Source organism: Saccopteryx leptura, chromosome 9, assembly GCF_036850995.1.
Source record: "Saccopteryx leptura isolate mSacLep1 chromosome 9, mSacLep1_pri_phased_curated, whole genome shotgun sequence".
NCBI lineage: Eukaryota > Metazoa > Chordata > Mammalia > Chiroptera > Emballonuridae > Saccopteryx > Saccopteryx leptura.
Window position 1 is genome coordinate 50,708,369 of NC_089511.1, and position 15,024 is coordinate 50,723,392.

General features: G+C 38.9%; 1 protein-coding gene across 2 annotated transcripts in view; it reads left to right on the forward strand.

Moving 5' to 3' along the window:
• Window positions 1–15,024, forward strand: part of PRKG1 (protein kinase cGMP-dependent 1) — a 1,422,417-nt gene that overhangs the window by 95,468 nt on the left and 1,311,925 nt on the right. The window contains exon 1 of one of the 2 annotated variants that reach the window (XM_066349796.1): window positions 4,894–5,570. The exons of the other annotated variant lie outside the window; for it this stretch is intronic. Within the exon in view, the coding sequence (XP_066205893.1) occupies window positions 5,260–5,570 (311 nt within the window). The 5' untranslated portion in view covers window positions 4,894–5,259. Of the gene's footprint in view, window positions 1–4,893; window positions 5,571–15,024 lie in introns of those variants that run through there. 2 annotated transcript variants of the gene reach the window in all.

Here is a 15,024-nt window from a genome sequence, read left to right on the forward strand (position 1 = left end):
TCTTTTAGTTTTTCTGGTCTCTGGAAATAGGAAGCTTATTAACATCACAAAGAAATGTTCTTTTTATTAGCTAGTGCATGAATGTTTTGAGCACTAGTTTAGGCTGATGCCAACAATAACTTACCATTGTTTGAAGCTGTGGACTATAAGAATTCATTTCAACTAATATTAGGCATGACATTAATTTGGTATTAAACTCTAAGCACATTAGCAATTATAGTACAATGCACTTTTACTTTCTAAGTCTCTGCAATGAGTTTTTCATCATTAATGGTTAATGTTTTATTTTTGATATAAAAACATGATATGTATATATCCTGGCAGAACATATCATTCTCAGTAGTATGATTTTAAAAAACTTTTAGAGGCTTTAAATCATTAGAACTTTTACTTATATCCATTTAAATATCAACAAAACATAATCATAAGAATAATTCTGTAAGAATTAAAGAAACAGGTGCTTAACATACTGTACTTAATCCATAAGAAGCCAATGTGTCTAAATTCTAGATTTCTAGAACAGTAAACCAAAGAAGAGCCTTGAATTCTTGTCTAATTCATCAAAGTGTAATTAAACTTCTATTGTCTGATTCATTGCCTTTTACAGTCCAAAGACAATTCCTGTGGTGTATTATTAGGCTTTGGAATAGGCTGATTGCTTTCCATGAAACATATTTACACACAAAAAAGTATAAATGGATTTGTAATGTGCCTAAAGTAATAGGTATTATTGTTATATATATTTCTTTGCTTTACTTTTCTATCAGTAATATTGAGAGAAAAGTTTGAAAATATTTATAAAATAGAAAGGCTTAGCAATCCTGAATTAATTAGGGTGGCCAGCTGTCCTGGTTTGTCTAGGACCAAGGGGTACCCAGGACTTCCATTTTAAAACCGGGACAGTCCCAAACAATTTTAGTATTAAAACCAGGACAACCTCAAGCAAATGGGTACAGATGATCATCCTAAACTAGAATGGAATGGTACTGGAGTGAAGATAATGTTAGGGAAAGACATTTAAAAAAAATATTTTTTATGCTTTTTTAGGATTTTCCAAATTTATTCTCTTTCTACTTCCCCAGCCTCACAGTTATGGTAGTTAATGTTAAGGACATTCTTATCTCTCTAGATTCAGAACCAAGACAGGAACAAAAGCTGGAATTCCTGCAGAAGGCAGTGAGGGGCGGGGCTAAGGGATTGAGCTCTGAATTAGTCTGGATTTGAATCTAGGCTTTGCCATTTATGAGGTGGGTGCTTTTGTGCTGCCACTTGCTGAAATATAAATGGAAACAATAATAATAATGACCAATTTGTAGGGTTGCCTGAACAGTGCCGGCCATGCATTAAAAATTGAAGAAAGTTGTTATTTCTATTGTGATCCTGATTAGGATTAGCAATTCAGAGCAAGCCAGTGTGCCTGCCAGTAATAGTCACTCTCATATCTAGATTGTAAGGATCCTTACTATTGCTACCAGTTTTCTGAGGCATGCTTCCACTGCCCACAAAACTTAGCTATGTTTTTTTTTTGTTTGTTTGTTTTGTTTCCTGCAGTTCAAGATATGTAAATGAAATACCAGAATAAAATTTCAAACTTGTCACTCAGTGAAAAGGGGCAACTGGATGACAAAATTATCACAGTTCTTTTGAGGCAAATTGTATTTTTAGTGAAGGATTATAAATTCTACAGATTTTATTTTCTAATAGCGAGCATCGTGATAAAGCTGCATTATTGAATACTTTATTAAACAATTCTGAGTTTTTATTAAGGAAGGCATGACAAACTTATTCTCACCCATGAGGGTTGGGCATCAATCTGCCACAGGTTGTTCTGGTCTCACTGCTAGAACTCTGCTTCCATTACAGTTATGACAAAGAGAGATTGCTGAGCTGACTATGGTATTCTAGGATATGAGCTCAATTCCTTCAAAGTTAACTTGTTTCTGTTTTAGCATCTAACACAAGACAGCCTCCCACATGAGCATTGGAGAGCGCAGTACTTGTCATTTTAGTTCACTTTATTCCAGGTGTGTGGCAGTCACTTTTAAGTGAGCAGAAAGTGGACTTGTCCCTGATCTTTGATTTTAAAATTTAGAGTCAGTTAAGTTTATCATGAGATACATAGTAAAATTGGTTGAAATTTAACAGCAGGACCTTGATTTTTTCACATAAAATTTATTCCTAGCGTTTACCAAGTGCAATGCAAAAGATGTTTAAGAAAATATGGGAATAACTCAAAAGGTTGAGATGGAAAATCAGGTCCCGGAAGAGCTAAACAACTAGTCAAGAACATCATTGAGAAACTTACTTAAAATATTTATTTTAACTGCAAGAACAGAAGAGAATAGCTTAGAATTCTGGGTTTTGCATATACAATTATTAGGTATTTAAGAAAAAAGTTAAAATATTTTTCATAATACAGGTTAGTATAACTAAATATGTTCTTATACTTTGAACATCTTTTAAAATGTAAGTCAATTCTAATAGTCATTTATTCTTGACTGTTTACCTTCTTTGTTATTGCAACAGATTTCTGACTTCCAATATGGGCTTCATCATGGAATATAGGTAGTTTGTATCACAAGACTCCCATTTACAATGAAAATGTCACATGGATATATCCTGTGGTTGCCTGTAGAGATGGGAGTTTAAATAGTGAAAAATTTTTACAAAACTTAGTGTTAACCTAACTTTTGTTCAAGAATACCTGAATATTTTTTGGTTGAAATGCAATTTTTTATTTGGGGGAAATTGCTTTCATTTCTATTTTCATTTATAGATGTATACAGGCTTTCTTCAAATGAAGAAGAATATTCTCTACTTTGTGCTGCTCAGGGACATCAAGTAACCCCATATAAACCTCAAATGAATCTTAAAATATAACCCCCCTTGGCAGTTATCTAATGATATTTCTTATACATTGCTTCTGATATATTTTTAGACATAAACTCTTGGCCTCATAGACCTGTATAATAAATTGGTAGGAAAAGTCATTTAAACACTCTCCCGTGGAATTAAAGAATTCCCATAGTTTAGAAAGATAAGAATTTGGTCTTTTGCCTGGGTGAAAGAAAATATCACAGAAGCTCTTAGAATAGTGTCAGTTATGCAAAGCTATAGTACTTCTGAGTGGTTTAGTTTTACTTAAGACAATTATAATTCATAACTATTTTTCCTGCTATCAGTGTTTGTAAGTTATTACTATTTTTGTGCATTATATATGATCATGTTTTGGGAATTATTTGCTTTATATATTACAGGTCTGTGTTGGAAAGCAGGCAAATTAAGTGACTATGTCACCTGTACTAAGAGAATAGATTATAATTTGTGTGGAAGAATGTTGAGGATTATATATATTCTTGTCATTTACACCTCTTTACATCACTTTAAATCAAAAAGCTTGCTAACTTGCTGTTGGCTAGCTTGACCTTCCCTTCTTTCTTTTTTCTTTTCTTGTATTTTCTTGTATTTTTTCTTTTCTTTTCTTTTCTTTTCTTTTCTCTTCTTTCCTACCTCCCTCCCTCCCTCCCTCTCTATTTTCATCCTACCTCCCTTCCTTCCTTCTCTTTCTTTTTTTTTTAGCTCACATAGAAAATTGGTATATTCAAAAGTGAAAGTAAGCAAGTTTTTTTTTCTAAGACTAAATTTAGATTCTAGTGAATAGTTCTGGGTTGCAATTAAATTTTAAACTATTATCTGTCTACTTTGTTTTATTATTAAGGAATAGCCAAATAAGGCATTAAGTTTATGTCATTCAATGCCCAAGAATAGTAATTATAGGACTGCTAATAATGATGCTATAAAATTGGATGAGTTGGTGAAGATTTAGATAAATATTAGAAATTTAGGTATTAAGTAAATATTTGGAGATTTTAAACAATGATGTTCCAATGATGACAGAATTACTCTTGAACAGAAAGAATACGACTTAGTTGTCATCATTTTAGGAAATATTGAGTGGGCAGGGCTAGGTGTGGTGCTGGGTAGAGGTGGGGTGGTATAGCCCCCATTGTCTTTATGATAGTCCCTCTTTTTCAAAGTTTGTGTCTTGTTATTCATGTGGAAGGGTACAGACCTAACAGCTTGGTTGTCAGGGAAGGAGTATTTTTAAAGGTATGGTTCAATTTTAGGATAAACTTTTTGGAGCTCAACAATGATTTTTCTTATCACCTCCAAACCTCCCACCCCAAATTAAGCAAATAGAAGTGGCAAGGCCCATCTGTAAACAATTCTGCAGACTCGCTCAAGTGAAAGAGACAGTGGAGAAGCTGAGTGGTCTTCCAGGACCCAAACCCCTTTTGGTGTTTACCGTAAAAAAATTAACCTGAGTTTGCAAGGAGTGGAAAGGGCAGGCAGAGAGTGGCAACGCTTAGGGGGGAAAGGTCAGAAGCACCCCCATTCCTTCCCCAAAGGCACCTGGATGTTTGGGGGGGGGGGAATCCCTTCCAGGCACAGAGTGGCTCTTATCTCCTGAGAGGCAAGTTTCTTTTGGAGCGTTAGCCACCTGTGTGCTGTGCTCCCGCTCCCGGTATGAAAGGTGGTTTGGGAAAGGGAGAGTTCAGACACAGGGCTCGCTCGGGAACCTTTCTCGGTGAGGCTGGTCAAAATACCTCCAGACCTCAAAGCTTTTAAGATGCAGAGCGCGCTCTTGCCCTCATACGTTGCCAGGATTGTAGTCTGTCGTCCTAAAGAATGGTCCGCTCTGGAGCTGGCTGAAACCTTCCCTGTTTGCGCGGAGTCCTTGCTATCCTTTCCCGCTCACCTCCCCACCCCCAAAGTGGTGTTCCCTCCTCGCTCCGCCTGCACATCCCTTGGAGCACCCGAGAGGGTTATCAGGCTTCCCACACGCACGGCTGGCTTCCTCTGGCGCTTAGCGCAAGTGACCCGGGCAGACGAACCGCTGCCTGGCAGCCGCGGCCACATCCCCTGCTCCTGTTGCCCCAGCGCTGCGCCGCCGGCTCGGCGATAGCCCCTGCGGCGCCCACCGCGAATCAGGTTTAGTCCCTGGGCGAACCTGCTGTTTTGCTCATCCCCACGCTCAGCCTCTCCGTCAGCCCCGAGAAGTGGAATCTGCACTGAAACTCTCGGTGGCTGGAGCCGGCGGACTGGGCATGCTCAGAAGCCAGAGCTGGCTTTGGTCTCAAGTAGGAAGCTTTTGCACTCGGGAAGCAGCTGCGACTTTGGGGAAAGTTGATCGGAGAGGGGAGGAAGCCCCAAGACGCGGAGTAGCGTCAGGAAGGAGCCGCGGCAGCCCGGAGGAGCATGGGGACCCTGCGGGATTTACAGTACGCGCTCCAGGAGAAGATCGAGGAGCTGAGGCAGCGGGATGCTCTCATCGACGAGCTGGAGCTGGAGTTGGATCAAAAGGATGAACTGATCCAGAAGCTGCAGAACGAGCTGGACAAGTACCGCTCGGTGATCCGGCCGGCCACCCAGCAGGCTCAGAAGCAGAGCGCGAGCACCTTGCAGGGCGAGCCGCGCACCAAGCGGCAGGCGATCTCTGCCGAACCCACCGCCTTCGACATCCAGGATCTCAGCCATGTGACCCTGCCTTTCTACCCCAAGAGCCCACAGTAAGCCGGGGTTATGCGCCGGGGCCATGTGGCACCCTGTCGGTGGGGAGCTGCGGGTCTCTGTATTGTCTGTCGGCCCCCGCCCCTCCCGCTTGCCATGTCTGTCTCATCCTCAGAAATGTTTCATTTTAATGGGCACTACTTGCGGGGCTGTGCACGTTTCTAGAGTCAGACTCACTGCACCTCACGTTGCCTTCGTGTCTTTGTTGGATGTCAAGCTATTTTTTTTTTAAATATATACGTATACATTCATATATGCCACCTACTGTACATAGAGTTTGAATGCGCCCCAGTTGTGCGTCCGACTGTGTGTGAGTGAGTGTGAGAAGCCGAATTAGAAGCCCATCTCCCAAATGCTTCGGCAAAGCTGCCCAGCTGGAAAATCCTAAATGCAGGCTCATCAGACTTGAAATGAAATGCGTCTGGTATCACCCTTACTTTCTATGCTTTCCTGGCTCTCCCAGGTTTCTGTAGAGGCCGGCAGTTCATGCTGATATCCTTCAAACCTGATGTTCCGTCATTATCAAAGTGTCACAAATAAGCAAATGCGCATAGAAAAGGGAAGATTTTTTTTTATTATTATTTCCTGAATTGGATGACATTTGCAATCCACAAATGGAAGCCTAGTCTGTTGATTTCTTTAAAATCTTTTCATAACATCTGAGGGAGAATATTGCTAATTTTCCTCCAGGAATTTGAATAATGTTACAAATGGGGCACCTCTTTCTCCGGAGAGAATTGCATGTTTCCAGGGTCAAATATAGAGAAGTACACTACCTTTACTGACAATGTAGACGCATTGTTTGCCTTACTCCTGGCTTCTGATGCAACCACTCTGCTATTGTTCTAGCATTTAAGGGAACTATGTAGTTCTGATGTCAGTGGGCCTCACAACTTGGGTGGGAAAACTGAATGAAACTTGTCGTACACCACTCAACTCAGAGTTATTATGGAGAGTAAAGTGACGAGAACTTGAGATTACTATAGAATGAGCACCCAAATGAATGGTATTTTAAATTACTAGGTAATGACATAATGGATAAAATGAAGGATTTGGATATTCTGTTCCTGACTACATCACACTGGCTGGGTGACGTGTTACATAACAATATAAGGCCCATTGGAACCCTATACTTTACAGAAACACCAGGGATTGATATATGGAGAAAGAGTAAATACCTATTTCCACTTATATTTACTGTATTTGGGGGAGCTCAAGAGTATGTACTAATTATACTTTTGAAAACTTAAAGTTGTACTTATACTTGTTGGTTCCCATAGAGCATGTATGTGCTGTTCCTCATGCAGTTTTAGCTTAATAAGCACTTTTTATTCTGAGAGGGAGAGAGGAAGAGACAGTAGGGATAAAACATTTCCGAGATTCTGGCTTCACCAAGTTGTCCTAATAGTTCAGTAGACTCAGATCTGCCTTAGAAACCTGAATAGGCTGTGTCTACTTCAACTCTCTCTGGGAAATTAATTTGCAGTCCTGACATGCTTGCGTGTTTTAGCTAACCAGGTACCTGGCCATCTCTCCTGGGCCAAGTTTTGCATAATGAAAAAATAACTCACAAACAGCTTTTTGCATCTTTAAGCATTCCATAGGATCTTATTTTAGTATTTGCAGGACTTTGGAGTAACACAGAGCAAACTATAGTTTTATAAAAAGACCATTTTAATAGGTTTTATAATGAAGCTTGATCAAGCTAGCTGATAACTCCAAGTTAAACACTGTATTTGACAAGACATAAAGGAATTTAGGCAGGGAGTGAGCTGAAGTTGTTGAAGTATTTTAGTGCTTGACATGAAGAACTACTAGATTTTTTTTTTAAAGCCCATGGTGGAAAATGAAATGAATGTGGCAAATAATTCTGTTATAATAAACATTTTATCTTTCGAACAATGCTGTGTGTTCTGATATTTATTTAATAACTTGTGCTTTTAAGAAGTCAGCTACTAAGATATCACCATGATGGTTTCGGTGATTCTAAAGGATTATATTTAAGAAAATGATAGCATGTCTTCCAAGCTTAAATAATTTTGGAAAAACATCTGTTCTTTTTTCACACTTACATGAGAAAACTAGAATAAAATCAGCTTAAGTGGTAGAGTGTACCTCTCAAGAGAAAAAGAAGTATATTGTATATACAATGATTATTGTTATGTCATTTGAATGATTGTGCAAGACAGGGCCACAAAAAATTAGGAAAACTTCCCAAACTGAAGAAGCTGTGTTTGAATCAATTTATTTCTCTATAAATATTTTGATTTGTACAGACTTTTTGTCCACAAGTGTTTGTCTTTATATTTCATCTTTAGTGAAACTTAAATTTGGTCATCGTTCTTAAACTTACAGATTATTGTGAGTTCAGGTTAAAATGAAACCATCTAAATAGCATGAAATAACTTTAAATTCATGTTCATATTAGTTTTCTCTTCTCTTCTCATTAGATGTAGGTAGCTGTTCTGCTTAATTATTTGATGTATGAAAATTTGTTTGTTTTCAGTTAACTGAGATTGCCTTATGAGGACAATTTTGAAGTTTTTAGTTATTTTTGATCATTTAAAAATAATGTAAGATAAAAATTAACTATTTGGTTAGATTATCAAAATTTTTGGTTTGAAAATTTCTCCATTAAAACAGCAATTGGAGGGAAGGCTTGGTAGGATTCCAGCAAATAGTCAGGGCCCTCCTGCTGCACCTGTGGGTTGGGAAGGTGTTTTTATTTGACTCTTTCACACCTATATAGAAACAACCCTTAAGCCCCTTTTCTGTTATGAACATGAAGCAAAGAACTGATGTAGCAAATTGGAATCTGTATTCCACTGCTACTAAATAACTATTTGAGGAAGTGAAACTATTAGTCTATATACATTTAAATAAATTGAGCAAATATACCCTTAAATAGAGAAAAAGATCTATTTTATGTGATATGATAGCCTGTGGGTTATATATAGTCTTATGAATTTTTAAAGTAATTTTATTTCACGATATTTCACTCCTAATAATTAACTCTATAAAAACTTAGAACATTCAGAATCTGCTATTATGGTCTAAACCCTTTATCTGTGGGAAATATTCTCAAATCCTTTCCATTTTGCTGTCATAGGGTTCCATGGCATTTGAGTTGGGCTATATACACTTTAGTTTCTATCAAAAGTTATTAGTGTCTCTGTATTCTTGTTGAGCTGTTACTTTTCACCCCAGAGATAGATGCATTTCAGAGAATGATGTTTTGTTATATTTCCCTTTTTGATTGTGAAGTACTTTGTTAGAGCTGTGGATAAAAAGAAATATATTCTTATTTTTAGGGAGCCATTAATTTTAATAGGATCTTATATGAGCTTTTAAACCTTGACACTAGTTCATCTCAGGAGAAATAGAATCTTCCTACAGGCTGTATGTTAAATTTTGTAGGCAGTTGAGAGAATTCTAGCATTTTAGTATAATCATAAATGGTATAATATTAAAACAGATTTCTTCAAAGGAAGTGATTACATTTCAAATGTGCCCTACAGCTCAGTTCAGTACTTTTGTGGGATGTCTGCAAGCTTTTATCAGGCAGGAGAGGTGAGAGATACATAGATCCTACCATCAAGGAGGTAGCAAATGTTTCACAATACTGCACAAGTAAATATTCTTAGAAGCAGAATAAGGAAAGTCACAGAGGAAAGACAGAAAATATAATTGAGCCCATTTAATTTCATGGTATCAGAAACTTTTGTGGAAATGAGATATTTGAAGTATTTGGAGGATGGCATGATTTAGTGGTGATGGGATTAGAGAGGTGGGGTGGGAATGGGGAGGGCCGTCAGCAAAAGGCTAGATGGCAAAAGAAAACAGAGGATACTTCTCGGATGTAAGGACAACTAGCGGCTGTACCAGAACACCTTAGTGGGAACTGAAGTAAGTTGAGGTAAAGCAAGTTAGGCTAGAGAAAATGAGAATCTTAGTTTCTATTTTATGAAGTAGGTAAGAGTGCAGTTCTTCTGCTTGTCTTTAGATTAATCAAGATTGTGTGTGTGTGTGTGTGTGTGTGTGTGTGTGTGTGTGTGTTACTGGAAGACTAATTGTTACCTATTAGTAAAGCTCTGAACCTCTGAATGTCAGTCCAATCACCCACTTCCCAGCAGCGCAGTCTGATGATAGCCATAACTCTGTATTTCAGCTGGTAAGGCTTTTTATCTTACCCAATCAGCAGATGATTAAAACTCTTAAGGAAACCCAGTTCCACTCTTAATAGAAAACAAGTTTCTCTTCCACTCACTTCAAACTATTCCCATTGAAAATAATTTAGTTTTATGCCCCAGATGAGTACTGCAGATTCCTCACATACCTAGACAAATGGGACGTGGGAACTGAACCTGAAGTTGATTTGTGAAATTCATCTTTCCTGTTTTTGTGGAAGAGTTAAATTCCAACTTACCGTTATTCCTATAGACTTTTCTATTTAAGTTTTTTTATTTGATGTTACAGCCTATGTAGTAAATTTGAAGTTGTGGGAGCTTTTTTATAAAAAAAATGTATGAGAACAGGTTGCTACAACCCTATTAGGGTGTTTTGAAACACTTTCAAGTTATGTGCTCCCTCAAAGTGCTCCCCAGTTCACTGGGGGTAACTCTAGACTAGAGGCTGCCTGAGAATATACACGACCAGCTTCCTTGCTCTACTGGGCCACGTTTCCAAGCTTCTGCTACTCATTATTTCACTAGAAAGTTGGGCTTGTATTCGTAATAGGAAAGGGGGAAAGAAGGCAGTGATGTTTCTATTGTTGCTGTTTGCAGGTTATAAGGCATATGGAAACATTTTTTTTCCTGTCTGCCTAGCAATAGAGGGTCTCCATTGTATCCTAGCAACTGGTTTGAACACTGGGCTGCTGCTCTTTCTGTCATCTCTACCGTAGGTACTGCTGCCCATCCCAGCGAACCAGGCTGGCTGTCGGAATTCAGACCCTCTGACTTGAACCTTCCACACTCAAAGAACACAAGACAATAGAAATAAGCACGTGCTGCAGGCAGCATTTACCAGTATGCTCAACAGCTTATTATGCAATCATATCTGTGGCATTTTAAATCCGAACCTGAACTGTTGAGCTGGTGCTGTTGGCCACCCCTTCCTTCCCTGACAGCCCGTATCTAATTCCTTGCACCCAGCCTTCTGACACCACTCTCTCCTCTCACCATCTTCCATGACTGCATTCCTCAGCATCTCCTTAAAATTTGTTTTCTGAGAAGTGTGTGCAGCCTGGTTGAACTCTCTAAGTATAATGTTGCTTGTAAGAGCAGAGGAATGTGCTTTCTCCAAAACTGTCATGTAAATAGAAACAATAGCACAAAAACTGTAGCTACACAAAACAGATGTTTCACAAAAGGTGGGACTAATAGTATCCTTCCAAAAGAGTCTTGTTTCTGAATAGCCTTTATAATCATGGTCATTTATATGGAAGAAGCAGGAGACTAGAGAGGGAAGAAGAGATGTGTGCATGGGGTGGGGTGGAGGCAGGAAAGGGCAAACAAGATGAGTATTGGTAAAGCTATGCCAAATTTGCAAAGAAGTTGGAAAGGAGTAATGGGCTATGTGGGTGAATAAATAGGCAATAAGCCTGGACCAAACTTTGCAAGTTAGATAGTACTTTGTGGATGAAGACAGCCATGGAGAGAACACACCCAAATTAGATTATATTGAAGGCTTGCCTCCTTCTGGTTGTGGGAGCTATACTGGGATTTTGGCAGAAAATCATTAAGATGTTTTCCTTTAGGCCAATGCCTGTTTTGAATGCCTTTTATTGTTCCTTTTAAACATCCTGTAGTCTGATACCCGGGAGGGCTTGGTGGTTTGGGGGCGGTCCACAGGGCAGGAAAAGGAACAAGGAGAGCAAGTCAGTGCATCACTCTTTCTAAAAGGATGGGTCAGAATGGCACTGCCCTTCATCATCATAATGGATCACATTTATTGAGCACTTACTCTGTGCCAGGTACTGGTCCCTGTGCTTGTCGTTTTAATCAAGCGACCTGGTGTGGAAGACTCCAGAGTATCCCCATTTTACATCACTGAGGTACAGGACACTGAAGCTCAGAGAAGCTAAGTAAGCTGCTCTAATTTACACACTTCATAAGAGGCTGCATCTGAATTTGAACTCCAGAGCTGTTTTTTTAGCCATTAGGTTCTCCTGCTTCCCAAAGGGGTGTGAGGATTAGGCAATTGCACAAAAACCTACAGCATCACATATAGGCTGTTCTCAGGGGAGTGTATCTGTTCACCAGTAAATAAATGAAAAGTGAAGTATTTAGGGAGAAGTGGAAAAAATAAGATAGTACAGTGGTTTTCAAACTTTGCTGCACATTAGAATCATCTGGGGAGCTTTTAAAAATTCTAATGCCTAGGTTAGACCCCAAACCAATCAAATTAGAATGTCTGGGGCAAAAGCTAACCATTAGTATTTTAAAAGATTCCTCAAATAACTTCAGTGTGAAGCAAAATTTGGGAAACCACTCTGATAAGATGACAACAAGGTGTGTGTGTGTGTGTGTGTGTGTGCATGCACGTGTTTGTGTGTGTGTGTTATTAAACAAAGGATGAGGATTAACTTTCCACTTAAAGAATAGAATGTTTCTATTGGCTAAAAATTTTCAGCATTAGGGGCTTGCAAAAGCAGATTTTCCCCTCAACTTATAGGTGTACACTATTTAGTAAATGCCTTATTGTTTTCTTTTCCCAAATGAGCCATCATTACCTTACCTAACCCATTGGTTCTTAACCTTAACTGTATATTAGAATCTAGGTATGTCCCTCTAGGAAATGTTAAGACATATTTTTCCTGGAGTGCCACTTCCAGAAATTCTACTTCATCGCTCCAGCGTGGTCCTGAGTGGTAGGTATATTGTTTTAGCTCCCGAGGTGATTCTAATATGCAGCCAGGATTGAGAACCTTTTTATTAGGGTATTCAACTTTGGTTGTTACAGGCTATTTGAATTCCCATTCTTTGGGAAAGCACTTTCCTTTGCCTTCTTTGACCAACCCAAATCTCCTGCTTACAGGGGAGCTACAGCTCCCATCTCCCCATACCATCTGCACCTACCTGTTTTGCCTTGATCTTTGGGGTTACCTGTATGGACCTAGAGCACAAAAATGTCATCAGCTCCATTCAGTAGGTAAGTATACTTTCTCTTTTCTGCCAGCCATGAGCCCTGGCCATTGTTCAAATATAACACATTAGGATCAGCCATCATCCCAAGTTTTTTTGCCACGCTCCCTGGGGCAGCTGACTTGTTAGCCAATAAGACGGTTTCCTCGGGCCCCAGATACTTCTATGAAAGTTTAAATATGTGGAGGTGAGACGATGATGACTCCACCATGGAAGAGCCGTACTGGGCTTGTAGTGCCTCTCCTTCTGGTATGTGATGTCTCTGCAGCCAGCTACGGTTCTTTTTTTTTTTTTTTTTTTCCCTACAGATATTTTATCCTTTTAAGGCAAACAGCCTGAGATCAGGCTGAGGAGTACTTTCCAAGGAGGCTTCAGAGAAAGCAGGACAAGTACATCAAGCTCTCAGCCTCTTTTCCAGTTGCTTAGTGAAGGGTCCCGGGCTCTGCTGGCAGACGAGAGACCTGAGACGACGCCAGTCCCCTGTGGCTGCAGGAAGTGATCCCGGGGTGGTGGGACTTCAGACCTCTGTGGTCACAACCTCACTGCCGCCCCAGTGCCAGCTTTGTCTCTCTTTCTTGCCCTTTTCCCCCTTGTAGTGTTAAAACTCCACAACATGTTCCTAATTATCTCTGATAGGAGCCTATTTACATTTGTAATTGAATCATTAATGTTTCAGGTGAGGATGAGCCAATACAACACTTTATGTAAGTGATGAAAATGGCTAATATCATTGCAAATACTTTTTTGGTACAATTAATTCTCCAAGAATGGGAGTCAGTGAGAAATTCTCTTGTCTTTTTCACCCTCCTTCTAAAATCTGAAAAATATATTCTGCTGATAGCATGTTAGAACAGAGTAGATGTAATAAAGCCACCCAGAGGATTGGGGAGATTAATTACACAGGGAAGTTAATCATAAGGAAAATAAACACTTCCATTATGAATTCAGCTTCATGTGGTGCATTTGGTTATTGGACCTAAATAGGAAGGATAAGAAGGATTAGTAATAATAAAGAAACATGAGCAAAAGCATGTGTTTGCTTACATGGCTTAGCTGTTAGAATGATAGGCAAGAGTTGGTGTTAATACATTATTTCTTAGAGGTCTTATAATCCAAGATATTAAGGATGAGTTTAGTTTAGAAAATAATTGGCAACAATTTAGTGTCAACATATACTACTTTCAGCTGCATCAAAGTTTTAAAAAAAATTAATTACCTTTGCCTGTCTAAAGATCATTAAATGCTAATTAAACTTCACCAGCATGGCTTTAAGACAGATGCAGTTTTATTGACTTCTATGTAGAGGTGGAGTAACTTAAGCCCAGCAAAAGCAGAAGTAAAGAGCTTAAATTATTAATATGTGTCAAAAGCAGGTCTCCTAATGCTATTGACCTTCTAATATTCAGTTTCCTCACTTCTAGACCATACCTGCTCTTTAGGAGTGGCACTGCATTTCTTTGAACATGAAATAATTATAGTATCAGCCAGTCAGTTTAATTTGGTTAATTGTGTTAAATGTCAATAATGGCAAATACACCTCAGTTAAGCAAAATACTTGTGCTATTTTCTGAAACAATTATAATATGGTACTGTCAAGCTTTCACACGATCTAGTCCAAGGAATAATATGATTATGTAAAGGAATAACCTCTGCTTTCTGTATAGACTGTATATCATCTTACTGGTCCAACCCATCAATAAATTATGGTTTTCACAATATTTCTAAATCTGGAGTGAGAAGAAAGAAGGAAAGATTGTCATGACAAGAAAGAGAAATAGGATTTTGCCCCTCTGGAATTAATGTTGCTGACAGATTGGAGTGTGGATTGGCCATTGTCTACTGTGTCTGCAGGCAACTGGCAAACACGTGGTACAAGGTAGCGTATATTTTCACACTTTCGTCTTCATAAGACACACTTTGCCTAAATCAGTGGTGACTGAGTAACACATTTTATATTATGGTAAGGCAGAAAAATGGTTTGACAGGGTGTCACTATATCCTTTAGAGAGGACTATTAAACATCTGAAAGTGACAGGCACCATTTTGCTAAGTCTATGATGGCAACTCATTATGTCAAGTGGGAAGAGAGAAAAAAATGCATTGGAATAGACTCTAGAGTGTCAACTGTGTGTACTGTCAGGAATGGAACATTATTTGAATCAAGGTCTTCATTGTTATTATCTTATTGAGGAACTGTCAGAGGATACCAAGGCTCAGGAAAGTAAGTCTGCAGACAGATACATAAGAGCAATTTTGGCTGGAAGATCCATTCACTGAACACCTTTTTCTTTTTTTATCAAGAGAGAGA